Below are 14399 nucleotides of genomic sequence, written 5' to 3' on the forward strand. Positions count from 1 at the left end.
TTTTTGGTGGTGATTATCAGAATCAGAGCTGGACTGAGCATTTATGTTACGGATAAGTTTCGGTAAGGTAATATGGTAGTTTTTGGATATACTCATTATAATCTTTCTGACTGAGCCAACTTACAAGAACTCTTCCTTTCTTAACTGATGCGATACTGCAATGTGTGAGAGGTTTCGGTGAATTTCAGTCTTAAAATCTTTTTCGTTCTAACTTTCCACTCAATTTTTTTTTTTAAAAAAAATGATTTCAAATCAAGCTGCATTTTAAGATTAAAAGCTGTGAATCCGATGACAAAAATGATTCCTTTTTTTTTTTTTTGGGATTAGGCTTCGGCTTGCCGAATTGGTATCCCAAAATTCCAGATTCTTCAGTTCCAAACTCCAAAACCAAAATTCACAGAATCACCCATGACTTATAGTATTGGGTTGCGACAAGGCGTTGTTGCAAGAGGAGAAACCCAATTAGGATTGGGCCTACAACTTTATAGGCCCAAAATAATTTCTCAGAAGTCCAATAAAAATGACAAAACGGTGGCAGCAAAAATGCTGGCTGTGGGGTTCGAACCCACGCGCACTTATGTGCAGAAGATCTTAAGTCTTCCCCCTTAACCTCTCGGGCAAACCAGCTCAGTGAGAGGCGCGTGCAATACATTTTTCTTCATATTAAAAATCACACCATAATCCTCAGCCGCTTCCTTTCTTTTTATGCTTTCGGTGGGGAAACGGAGTTGAATCTTAAAAACACATGCACACAAATCACATTATGAGTGGTTGATTCAGAAAGACAAGTGGCATGCAAAGAATGGGGAGGGATTGCCATGAACCCTTGTGTACGTATTTGATATCGCCTTGTTAGTTGTCATTGTTATGGAAAGGGCAAGCCTTATAATTTGGAACAGGTTAGTCTTTCCCTTCTTGACTCCTTTTCCTTTTTATTTTCAACCCCTTTCCTCGTCACATTTAATGGGTGTTTGGAAGCACTCAAAAATGTTTTTTAGGAGTATTTTTTCACAAAATAAGACAGAATTTTTCACATATTTACTTTGTACACAGTAAAAACAATTTTAAAATCATGGTTTTAATTCTATCCAAACATTTTCTCAAATTCATTTTGGTTACTGTCCCTTTTTTAGATGTGTTTTTTTTTTAATACAACTTTTAATATATGTTTCATATCTTCTAGAGAATCATAAAGATAAGGTATTTATAAACACTCCGCAGTTTTTTTGAAATTGAAAAATGTTACATGAACCGTTAACTTTTTGAATTAATATCCTTTATAATGACTGAGATACCATCTTAAAATATTCTCAACTATCTTGCGTCACACTCCAACGAGTCTGCAGTCCAAATCATATGTCTTGAACGTGCTTTTGAAAAAACAAAAAACAAAAAAAGAAAAGAAAAGAAGAAGAAGAAGAAATATAAAAATAAACTGGTTTTCGAGTAACGTTGGATTGAAGAGTTTCTCATGCGATTAGGTGATATGTGGGGCAAGATTTCGGTAATGTTTTGTCACCGGCTGTCATTGTTTACAGAAGTATAAACTGTAACTGGATTGAAAGACACAAGTCGCGAAGATGACAATAAAGAAATCGACTTTTTAATGTCAATGAGTTCAAAGAAGGGATCAAACTTAAATGGGTATTACTCTCTCTTGTTATTTTTGTTCGTATAGTTTCTTTAACATAAACTCCGTTTAACATCATCATATTACTATTTTTAGACCTTGAAACATTATTGGAAATATTTTAAACGCAGTATTCTTAAATCGTATGTAACACTTTTGGCCGAAAAAGATCATATGCAACATAATTATAACATTTTCACAACAGCCGAGTAATGTGTCTGCACAAAACAATATTTTGACAGAGAAAGGAGAAAAGAAAAACCACACCACCAGGCTTTTTCTACAGTCCCTTTACGATTCTGACATTGATAATGCATCATGCAATTATACCCATTTTCATTACTGAGTGGTGACGATAACCATAGCCAGTTGATAAAAATATACCAAAACTGTAAATTTTTGCCTGCTTTAATCATGAGGGAGAGGGAAGAAAGCAGAAGAACAAGGAGGAGAAAGAAGAAAGAGGGTTCAATTAACCGCAAAACAAGAGCACTTTTACACCCACCAGTAGTAGTAGACAAAAGATCAAAAATCTTAGGCGTGACAAGCCTAAGTGGGGTGCATTATCATGATCATCCCAGTATCCCCCCCACCCTAACTTCCCCCTTTTCATACTATTCCAAAATCCATCCCTAGCCTCTCCCACTTTCTTCACCCACTTCTTTTATCTTTATCGATATGTTAATTATCTCCGAAAATTTCCAGGTAAACCCAATCACAAAAATAGACTAAATCAATTAACAAACACGTGAATATTTACCCCTTTCTTTCCTTCGCTAGTTTTGCTCCATATTCACATGCTCATCCATTGATTCACTCCACAACATTCATCATCCACTGTAACCAATCAATCACATTTAGCCATGTCATTACCCTTCACCCTCTCCTAAAATTTTCAACTAACTCTAACTTCCTAAGCTACCATCCGTCTCTCTTTCTTTCCCTTCCCTGCAGCCGCCACCGCTTTCTTTATCTTCTCTGGCCTTAAGTACTTTTCCGGCGAGCTGTAAATGTTTGAAAGACGACACTACCTGCTGCTGGAAACTGGTCCATTGCATAACTCCGGTATTTCAATCCCAGAGGCTCCACTGCTCCCACCACCTGTGTCCACAACTCATTGCTGTAGCCACTGGACGACGTTGTGGCGACTGACATGGTCGCCGGCCGGAATATCTGAACCACCTTCCTCAACACATGGACTAAATCGTCATTAATGGAACCCACGCATTCGAAGCTTGCATAACTGTAACCATCCTCTGGGGTGACATGAATGGTGGAGTACCAATCACCATCTATGCCATTCATCGAATATCCACAAGGATCAAATGCAAAATCACAAATATAAGCTTCTGGGTTGATTTCATTGATGCCCGTTAGCTCCGTCATCTCCTTCCCAGCAGAGTCGCCGGTTTTTCCGTCTCCAGGGCGCCGGAAAAACTTGCGAGCAAGGACGGGGTCAAGCCCAGTCATACAGATCTCCATAGTGAACAATTCATTTTCAAGGTCATGGGGTATATGGGACTCATCACTAGCAGTGAAAACATGCCAAGAATGAGATGACTTAGAGGGCATAATCGAAGCTTTTCTATAGCAGAGATTGGCAGGGATGGTTTGTTCCAAATAGGCGACTTCCTCTTTGAAGCTAGTGTGAGGGAAAGGCTGTGACTTAGGGAAGATGAAGCTGCCTCTGGTGTAGCGGCAAGAGCACAGAGTAAGGCCTAGGTGACGGTGAGAATAGTAGATCAAGGGAAGAATGGATTTGAGAAGTTGGGTGGTCCCACAAGTCTTGATGATGATCTTCGTTGGGTAGACAAAGAGGCTAGATTCTGATAGAACATAGGCATCAAAGTATGAGTTGCCAACAGCTGAAACCACCGTGCATTGAACAGCTTGCAGGATTTCTTGTAGTGATTCGAAATCAAGTTTTCTAAGACCCATATGAAGGAAAGCTGGGTCATCACCAAAGAAATGGAGCTCCAGGCGTTTCTCGAAGCCTTCAAAACCAGAGACAGCCATGTTAGGTGAGAAAGGATGAAATGGAACAGAGCGAAACAGAATAGTTTCAGGGGATAGAGGGATTAAGGCCACTGATAAGAGAAAGATTTGATTAGAGTGTGGAAGCAAAGGTGATAGAAAGGATCGGTGGTCAATGGAATTTATAGGTGTGTGATTGTGAGTAAGAGTGAGAGTGAGTGTGTGGGGAGTAGTGAGGGTTTAGAGGAGAGCATGCGGGTCATGGAACCAAGAATCATGATTGTAGGCATAATGAAGTGAATAAGATGATGATATGCAACAATTTTGTAGTGTTTTAAATTTCTGCAAAATCTGCCTCTTCCCAGACACAGCAACAGGAAACGGAATTTATGCCCACGCTTATCAATTCCTTTGATTTTACTGTCGCTGCCTATTCTACATGTCTATTTTCCACTCACCTCAATTACTTTTTATAACCTTCTAGCTAGCATCCAATACAACACATCACAGTAGTTCATTTTTGGTGTTCTCCTTTCTTAATGAATACTGGAATTCTGGTAAGAAAAAAGTATATTGGAATAAGGGATTTAAAAATACATCCATTAGTTTTTCCAACTCAAGTTTATAACGTATAATAGTGGAGCAATAACTGATTTAAGTACTTAATTAGGGAAAAAATTAGCATGTAAAGTTACTTCTCTGTTACTTTTAAGAACTTGATCTTGGTAAATGCCAGACATAATTTTGTTGAAAGTTGAAACCATATCATAAACTTCTTTTTATTCACAATCACTATATATTGAAGTCTCATCAAGCGTCCAGTAAGGTTTAATGAGCCAAAATTCAGTGTTTCAGCAATAGTATTTGAATGATAGTACTGATAAAAGAAAAACATAATCATAGACAAGGGCTACATGTTTTTTTCACAAGACAACAATTATCAGCTTTGACCATCACAATTAACGCTACATTACTAGCAATGGAGGTTAAAAACACAGCACAAGCGAGTCATTTTGTAATTTAAAAGTAAAACCATAAGCCAAAGACCCACTCACTCGGGGCTATGTGCTATGAGCACATCCTAATATTGATAATGGCTACTGCATAATGGAAAGGTGAGAACAACTCCGTTGATGGAGACAGCGTTGTCTATTCCCAAGAGAGCAGGTGCTAATTAACAAAAACTTGACGTGCCCAAAATGTCATCCATATTTTCGGTTAGAATAATAATTATCGTTCTGCATCAGAAAAAACTATGGGGAAAATAGCAAAAGGAATCAGGCGTGGCATGTAAATAATGAGAATATCCTTAAATTAGGGAGTCCCGTACGTGAAATGAAAAGCACCCAACATCATTTTTAGTCTTCATGCAATTTCTTGCACCTAGGTGGCATTATCATTATTTTATTTATTTTATTAACCTGTTTTCTATATTTTTCAAAGCATGGATGCACACTTGTTAAGTGCTTCAGCGTTCAAGTTTAAAAGGATTCTCTTTATCTGCCAAGTGATTAGTCTTAAAAGCTTGAAGTTAGAACAATCGAATAAACACTTATCATTATGCTACCCTGAAAGCTGAACTTCCTAAAGATGAAAATTAATTTTGTATTCTGAATTTTATGCTATGACTCGAATTAATGTGCAGTTCATTTTTGCATTTTCTTTTGACCGAACCTAAATTTTAACATGATAACTTCTGTTCCGACTTGATCCGACATAAAGTTGATTTGGATCATAATGTTTAGCTAGTTTCATATGGGAAGGAACAGTGAATTTGAAGTAAAAGGGAGTAATAAGTGCTTCTTGGTCTTTTAGAGGAAGTTTTTGAAGCTGGTCTGCCTCTGCCCACATCTAAAACTGCCATGCTCATCATATATGGTCTCCTTGACTTTCAATTTAAGAGTATTGTCAAGATCATATCAATAATTCAGCAGAAGCTTCTCCTCAGCTAGTATAGATAGGAAGAAAAGAGTGGTTTTAAAAAAGATAAAGAACGGGAAAAGCCAGAATAGCAGCATTAAATGGCAGAAGCGGAGTGAATAAACTAAATTTTGGGTAAAAAAGAGAAAGGTTGGGAAAGGCAATGATGAAAATTTGTGAGTTCAGAATCAAATTTTTCAGTTTAAGAGGTAGAAATGATGCAGAATGTATGGCGTCATGAATAAATCTATGGGGTGTGGCTGGCAGCCTCCATTATGACCACAATTCACCTCTCTTTGTAATGCACGCGCACCACCAAACTCACACTATCACCGAAGCCCACACTTTCGCCCTCTCACTGTCACAAGCAAGCCAAGCCAAGCCACAGCATACAATGCAGACACAAAATACGCACGCAATTGAAATCCAATCACAAAAAAATGGTCAACCATTAGAATCAAATCTTACTTTAAAAGACGTAAACAAACTCTTAACGAAATCCCACTTTTTTCATCAAAAGCTTCGAGCAATATCTTTCCCTCCTAGGATTAATTGCTCGGGAAGGACTTTGGTAATTTGAAGAGACAAAGAAAAGGATTCTCAGAAAGGAGTAAAAAGTCTAAAGTTTGAAACCCGCCCTAATCCTAAACTTTGGTCCCACTAAAAGTAGTCCCCCTTCCAAACCCCTACAAGCCTGAACCTGAAAGGCACATCATCCCCTCATTCTTTAGCCCAAACCATAATAATGTAATGCAACCCCAAACCCCATGATTGGTCCCACTAATGGAGCCGTACGTGGCCCCCCTTCACCCCAGACAGCCACCGTGGATGACCCCACTGGACTACACATCATCTAGCATGTGTCCCAACTTGATAGCACTGTAGGGTCCATCTATGTTTGAGGCGTTAATTGGATTTGAGGGACATGTTGTCCCCACGGAGCCCTTGGCTGCAAGACAATGGCATAAGTTGGCATGGAAGCAAGCAGGCTTTAGCCGCCATACTTGCTCGCATGCGCATATTTTGGCACACATGTGGCCAAATGGGCACAACACGGGTCAGTCAGTATGGTAATTTATTTTAGTGTGCACTAATGAGCGTCCCAGAAGTGGTACTGTACCATGCGCACAAGACTTGGCAAAATTGTTTGGAGGGAGCCCACCGGGCTGCACCTTAAATTTTGGGAAATGGTTCGGTATTATCTTTTTAGCATGAGCTTATGAGATAGTGATCAGAAGCCATAGAAAATTATGTCTTCTTTCAATCTTTTTAGATGGGCGCACATCTATATCAATTTCAATCTCTCCGGAAGCCGAGTTCTTTGGCTAATTTAGAGCACTAAGGGATGGCTGCTTGGGGGAAATGGACAAACATGTGGTGGGCAGCAAAACATTTCTGACCTTCGGATGATGTTTATGTTTATCCATTCTATTTAATTCTATTGATGTGAGCACAAACTCGGTCCAAATAGAATCTTGATGATTATAAGAAACACGCTTATGAAGATCTTAGACGGATCAGCCATGCAAATAAAATAAAGAGGTTTAGTTCTAATTGGGTCGGTCTAGATTATTTTTTATGAGCTTATTCTGCAGACTAATAATTGTTCATATAGGATTGAGATTTGAGAAGGAAAAGAACGGGTGGTAATAGTAATGTAGAACTAGAAGAGATGGATCCCACTATAATCATTAGTGATAGGTATGCTAAGATTTGTTTAGCCAAACAAGACATGTTCTGCACTTTTTAGTGGCCAACCTATTGGAAAGTTCTCACAGTCACAAGAAAAAAGAAATTGGGGGAGAGGGCACTTACCTCAAGGCTGAAGGTGAAGGTGACCAAATAATTTGAGGTCGTATATTTTGGAATTAATTGGACACCTCGAGCCCTGCCAATGCCAGAGGTGAAATCAATCTCGAAAGATGGAGATAATGGATTGAGAAAGCAAAAAATGGGATAATCCATCCTCCCCCATACACGCCACATCATTTCCCTCATGCTTTAACCCAATCCTCTCCTTCTCTTTCTTTCTCTGTGAATAATACAAACATATGCGTAAGAGTGTGTGTCTGTCATTTTGTTGCAAGATTGGAATCTCTCTTGATTGCTCCACGCAAGCATCATTCTGCAGCGTGGCCCTCCCCTGCAACTCTCTCTTCATCTCGTTCTCCGTCTCATCCGTTTATTTTTGCCGTACGATGCAATTCTGGGGTACAGAGAAATCGCACTCAATCATCATTCATCCCCACTTTTGCTGCCTTCAGGCTGTCTTGTACGCAAAATGCATACGGAAAGAGCATTTTTCCCAGTTTTTACTTTCCCTCCAAAATTCCTCGATCTTCAATTCGCATTCATCGTCAGCTCGCTCCCTCTTCGGATTGCCCGGGGAAAGATAAGGAATTAAAATGAAGTTATTTCATTAAATTAAATCACGACCCTATAGCTTTAATAAAATGATAAATTATACAAAATTTTTATAAAGCTTGAATTTTTGGTCCAAAAATTCTGAATTATATACGAATAATTCTTTAAATTTTAAAATTTAATAATAAATTTTTATATTTGCTCAAAAAATAATAAATTTTTAAGAGTTTTAAAATTAAGGATAATAATCTACTACCTCCTATTCTTGATATAAGAGCTTATTTGATTTTTATTCTGGTCCTAATTATAACACTCCAATTCATTTTGTCTCTTATATTTATCGATTTTTTTACCAAAATATTTCTCATAATAATAGTAGTTCTAATCAATATATTTGATTAGCAATGGTATTTTAGGAAAAATAATACTCCCTCCGTTCCTTATTATAAGAGACATTTGATGCTTTATGGCATGTTTCTATATATAAGAGACACTTAAAAGTTGCATCTACTTTTTTGTGTTGATTTCCTATTTTACCCATATTTATTGTCTCCAACTCACACTCTCTTTCCCGCTCATTTCTCTTTCTTTCAATAATTTAATTGTTCTCTCTCGTGCTCTCTCTCCTTATTAATGAGGGCATTTTTGGAAAAAAATTATATTTTTTACATATTGATTGCTCTTAACTAATTTTAATTGCTTTTTTTATCAACGTAATTCAATTATTCGTCTCTTATAATAAGGAACGGAGGGAGTACCTATTTATTATAAATAACTAACTTAATTAATTTCTTTAATTTATTTAAATTAGTCAACTAGCTCTTATTTTAAGGACAAGAGGTAGTACTATCAATTGTATATTCTTTAAATTTTTTTATTTATGAAATTTACAATGTGAACATTTTTTGGATAAATATAAGAATCGAGGGGGTTTATTGTAAAGCTTTATAGGATAGGAAGTTTATATAGTCTAAAATTCAGTAGAAACATGCATAATCTAGCCCGTTAAAGAATAATTATTTATATTACTTGATTGTAAATCAGAGTAAATTAAAAAGTCAACACTCTAATTATTATCAAATACATCATATTTTGAACAAGAAAATGTTTTAGCTAGCACCTGCATTTTGATTAGGAGGAAGCATTTATTTAATTTTATTATTTTAACCTACGGAGTAAGATAATCCTGTAACATTATTGTGCAGACGACAATAATATTATATTAAAAGAAATTGGGGACAAAACATTCTGTTTTTTTTGGGGGGGGGGGTGAGAACTACTGAGTAAAAGTTATTCTAATTTCTTAGTTGTAACGATAGTATTTGCTCAACAAAAAAAAAGTTGTAACGATAGTATATTAAAAGAAATTCAAAAATTAATTATTGCTTTCTGAATTCTGGCACCTTCATCAGTCACATTGTGAAATTATGTCGAGTCATTAAAAATAAAAACTGTAAAATACTCGGACAATGCTAGGCGGCAGCATTTTGAACCCTACATACGGAATCTATATAAAAAAGTTCATAAAGGATGTGCTTTGGTAAGATCTTAATTGATTTTGTTTATTCTGATTAAAAAAAATTATTTTGTCTATTAAAAGAGTTTGAAATTAAAAAAATGTTTTCAATTCAAATTGTTAAAAAGTGTACTCTAAGTAAAATCAACACACATTTTTTTTTATAAGTAATTAAGTTAATTAATTTTTTAGTCTCTACAAATTAGATATCTGTAGTCTAAGAAAATGAAGGAAGAGAGAAATTGTGAAGCATCTAATTTTTTTGTCAAAAAAAAAAAAAAAGAAGTGGCGTAGCAAACTTTTTCTTACTCTTTTTTTTCACATTTTTTCTCTATTAAAATTTATAATCCCATTTTTGTCTGTTTTTTTTTTCCTTCCCAAATTGAACTCGCTGAAAAGGATTAAAAATCTTTAACGCCTTTTATCAAGTGGAATCTAGCGTCCGAGATACCTGACCTAACTAACGCCTCCAATATTTCCCAATTTGATGGACACTTTAATTTGGTCATTAGTTTGGATAGTTGTTATAAAACTGTACCTAAAATATTTAAGAATCAACTTGTAAACTCTCTTTTATAAGTGTGGATGGGGTTATTTTATCATAGGTTTTTTATACTACTTTTCATTTTAAATATAAGATTTAGTTTGCAGTATAATTTAATTATAAATTAAGTCTTATGTTTAAGATAAGAGGTAACTAGTATGATATGATTTTTAAAAAAAATTCAAATTCATTTATCCATTTTAAAAATTTATCCATAAAATATTGAAACTTCTCGTTTTTCTCCATTTTTGCGTACATGCCATAAAATCTAGTAAACAGGTGTAAAGTAGATTTCAAACTATTTAATATTACCTCCGGTCCTAATTATAAGAGCTAGTTGATTAACTTGAGGAGATTAAGGAAACAAATTAAATTAGTTATTTGTGATAAATAGGTGTTGTCTTTCTTAAAATATCCTTGCTAATCAAACGTATTAACTAGAACTATCATTGTTAGAAGGACTATTTTTGAAAAAATATATAAATATTAGACACAAAATAAATTAAGATTTTATATTTAGGATCAAAATAAAAATCAAACGAGATTTTATATTAAGCAGCGGAGGTAGTATATTATTAACCTCTTCTTCTCTCACCATTATACACGGAAGATTGGTGTCTCTGTGTCTGGCCTTTCGAAGATTAAGAACTAGTCTATTAACCCAAAACCATATAAAATCATCAACCGTTTTATAAATGTCCAACTCAAAGGTGCGTTGCTGAGAAAGAGCTGACGCAAGCATGTTGTCACCAACTTATTTTACAAGCGAAAAATAAATTACATAGTTTTGGTTATCTTTATATTCATGTGCATTAAACAATTAATTTCTTTCTTACTACGATTTTGAATGGGTATAAAAACTTCGACGTTCAATTATTATATAAGACGTGAGGCCAAAAAAACTAGTTTTATAAGACGTGAGTCCATATTTCAATATTTATTAAAAGGAAAAACTGTTTAATATATAGCTAGACAAAGATAAGAGAAAATGACCAGAAAATACGCACTAAAATTAAAAATGACAAAAAAAAAAATCATCTAAATAAGTAAAATGACGAGAAGAGCATGAGGTATGAATATAGAATATTCAAATTTTGATAAAAAGACTAAAATGCCCCTTAAATGTTTTGAAAAGAAAAATGTTCATTGTTTTAATTCTTCCAAATTTCTTACTCACCCAAACTCATCTTTTCCAAATTTCAAATCTTCTCACTGGAACCATAAAACTATCAATCTCCTAACTTTTCCATTCACCCAAACTATGAAGCCCTCATTATCTCAAGTCATTGACTCAATCAAACCACAAAGTCGCCATTCTCTGAAGTCGTCTACTTGCATTGCCACCGTCAATGATAGTTTTAGTGAGAAATGTGCATAGCATCTATGAGAAGCTTCAACCATTGAGCTATCATCACAAAAAAGGGTAACTTTCTTTGTTCCCATTTTTCTAAATGTTGTTCATACTAAGTGCATGTACCAATGTATCTCTTTGAAGTTTATTACTTTCAATTTTTTTATTGTTTTTTATGTAATAAAATAAAGAACCAATCTTTTAGTTTTATGGGATTTTTCTGTGACTTTTTATCTCTATAATGAGGTTTATTTATACTGGTTCAACTTTCTGCTATCTTCGCATGAAGTTTATTCTTAAAGTCTGCTATTTTTTAGTCTCTATTTTCTACTTTGTTTTGATAATTCAAGAATGAATAATAAAATCTCATTACCTGAACAGTAAATTGTGTTGCTTAAGTAGTAAATAGTCTTTGTTGGTTGTGTGAAATGACGACACTTGGGATGTGAATGACCATATTTGTATTGATGTTTTTTATATAAAACAAGAAAGTTGACTTGTTATTAGAATTGAATTCGCCTAGTAATGAAACTTACCAGATTTGTTGTGTTAATAACTACATTGTTGTTAAGCAAATTAAGTTGAGTGGGTTATGAAATTTATTACACTTCTTAACAGAATTGACTACATTTCTTTTGATAATGACCAAATTGTTATAAAGAAAATATAGCATAGTGAATGACTATGAGGTTGTGTTTTGCAGGAAGGAAAAACAGTATTCCTCCGATCTTAATATAGGATCTAATTCTTAAGTTGGTTTTTGTCTTAAATATAAGACCCATTTCTCATATTTATCAATTTTTTTAAATTACCCCTATGGATACTCCTCAACCACAATCAAGTAGAAGAGGAGAGGGAGTATTAAGAATTTTAGATGAAAAATGTGTCACTTTTCTTATAATTAATCTTACATAACTTCTCTAATCTAATCAAATTAGTTAAATAGGTCTTATATTAAGGATCGGAAGAGTATTAGAAAGAGAGCCAAGCGAAGAAGTGAAGAATGAATACATGTTATTTCAAAAAGAGTTTCTTGAGTTGGGAAAGAAGTTTGAGAATAGCATTTGTACAGACAAATGTATTATCTAATTATTGTTATGATATTTAATTTACGATTGTAGATGGAATTTGTTTACAAAAACATATTGAATCACTATTATTGCACATTTATTAATAATATATGCTAATTATGTTTACATGTGGGTGTCATATAATGAATGTAGCTTTTTACAACACTTGCAAAGTGATTAAAAACTTTTGAAATGAATATAACAATTTTTATGATGTGTTTTGCAACCTCTTTATTTGCAACAATTTCTAAATCATTTGCACACAATTTTACTAAACATGTGACGAGAATAACAACTTGTGAAATAAAATTGATCATTTGTATAAATAGTTTTGTAACATGTTTTTAAGTCATTTGCAGACAATTTTACAAAACAAGTAACGTGAACGACAACTTGTGTGATATAAGTTACTATTTGTATTAGGGGATTTGCAATATGCTTATTTGCAATAGTTTTAATAATTTTGTACACAATTTTACTAAATATGTAATGAAAATAATAACTTGCAAAATGAAAATGACCATTTGTGTAACAAGTTTTGCAATATGAATGAATCCTTGCATAATGAAATTTACTATTTGTGTTAGGAGATTTGCAACTTATTTATTTGCAACATTTTTAATCCTTTTGCACATAATTTTACTGAACATATAACGGGAATAACAACTTGTAAAATAAAAGTGACCATTTACATAACAAGTTTCGCAACCTGTTTTAGTTAATGTGTTGATATGTGAAAACCCTCACCTACTTGTTTCTTTTCGCTTCAAGGGCATTATAGTCATTCCATCAAAACTTGCAAATCTCAAATTCATACTTCATGCCCATCTAATCATTTTACCTACTTAGATGATTTTTTTTGTCTTTTTCAATTTTAATGAGTATTTTTTGGTCATTTTTTCTAAAGATAAACTATACTCCTAATGTATAGAAAGAAAATAAAGGGATAAATGCTCTTGATTTCATATTTTAATAGTTATTTATTAATAAAAATAAACTTTCAGTTTTTTTTATTCAATGAATTTGTTTAAACTCACAAGTTTTATAATTTAACTGTGTGTTAATAACTATTATTTAAATAAATAATTTTTTCAGTGATGACTCTTTTGAAATGCAAGCTCATCTTATCTGAAATTTTAATGTATAAAAAATAATGAAAAGTGAATGGTTAAAATTTTGGAAAAATTTGTATAAAAAAAAAATGAAAAGTGATTGGTTAAAAGGACTTAAATTTGAGCAAGTGTAATTATGATCTGAGTACAATATATCTTTCACTGTGTGCAACAATTATTAATTACAGAAGTCATTTGCACACAACGAAAGATATGTTGAACATAACGGAAGATATGTTACACTTACAGATCATACTTGTACGTGCTCAAATTCAACTCATTTTAGCTAATTAAATTTTCAAACAGGGATTTTTTATCAATTTTTTATAAAATTTTTGCATCGTGACATGCAAAAAATTTTTTTTTAAAATTGTTTTTATAGGTTTGTTGGCGTGGTTATTCATGGAGGCCATCATGTTTCCTCTGCTTCTTACCATCTTTGCTCTACAAAAAGTTAACATAATATGATACTATTCTTTTACTATTCCAAGTTATTTTGTCCCCCGACCAGTTCCTACTTTTCTTAAACACAAATCTCTTGAATACCGATAAAGCTTGTGATTCTAGTTGTTAAAGTTACTAATTGGTTAAAAAAATAATTATATAAATTTTAAAATAAAAACAGAAATAATAACATGCTTAATTAAGCTTTTCTCATAGAAAAATTAGACAGTTTCACCCTTGTATTATAAGAACAGTTAAATAATCTGCTCTCCATTCACAGAGTCTTTTACTCAAGCAGTTATAACTCATTTTTTTACCATGATCAACGCCTATTAATAGATGACAAACTCTTTTAGGAAACAAAATTTAGCTTCTTCTTCTTTTTTTTTTTGGTAATAACAAAATTTAGGTTTAAATTAAGCTGCTTTGATTTAGCTCAATTTAAGCGAAAAAATAAAATAATATTACAACGAT

At 33.6% G+C, this 14399-nt stretch overlaps 1 protein-coding gene and 1 non-coding gene across 2 annotated transcripts; both read right to left on the bottom strand.

The window, feature by feature from the left end:
• Positions 1 to 544: 544 nt before the first annotated feature.
• TRNAL-UAA (transfer RNA leucine (anticodon UAA)) lies at positions 545 to 627 on the bottom strand. The gene has a single exon. It is a non-coding gene; the product is annotated as a tRNA-Leu (tRNA).
• Positions 628 to 2140: 1513 nt separating this feature from the next.
• LOC114718684 (S-adenosylmethionine decarboxylase proenzyme 4) lies at positions 2141 to 3848 on the bottom strand. The gene has a single exon (XM_028904097.1). It carries the CDS (start codon positions 3644 to 3646, stop codon positions 2615 to 2617), a length of 1032 nt encoding a protein of 343 aa, XP_028759930.1. The 5' UTR covers positions 3647 to 3848; the 3' UTR covers positions 2141 to 2614.
• Between the last annotated feature and the right edge of the window lie 10551 nt (positions 3849 to 14399).

The sequence above is a fragment of the Neltuma alba genome, unplaced genomic scaffold, assembly GCF_004799145.2.
Source record: "Neltuma alba isolate B1F8T4 unplaced genomic scaffold, ASM479914v2 tig00011856_pilon, whole genome shotgun sequence".
Taxonomy (NCBI): domain Eukaryota; kingdom Viridiplantae; phylum Streptophyta; class Magnoliopsida; order Fabales; family Fabaceae; genus Neltuma; species Neltuma alba.

Bases quoted from the DNA above. Each gene is read 5' to 3' on its own strand.
- LOC114718684 (XM_028904097.1), bottom strand. From the start codon at position 3,646: ATGGCTGTCTCTGGTTTTGAAGGCTTCGAGAAACGCCTGGAGCTCCAT.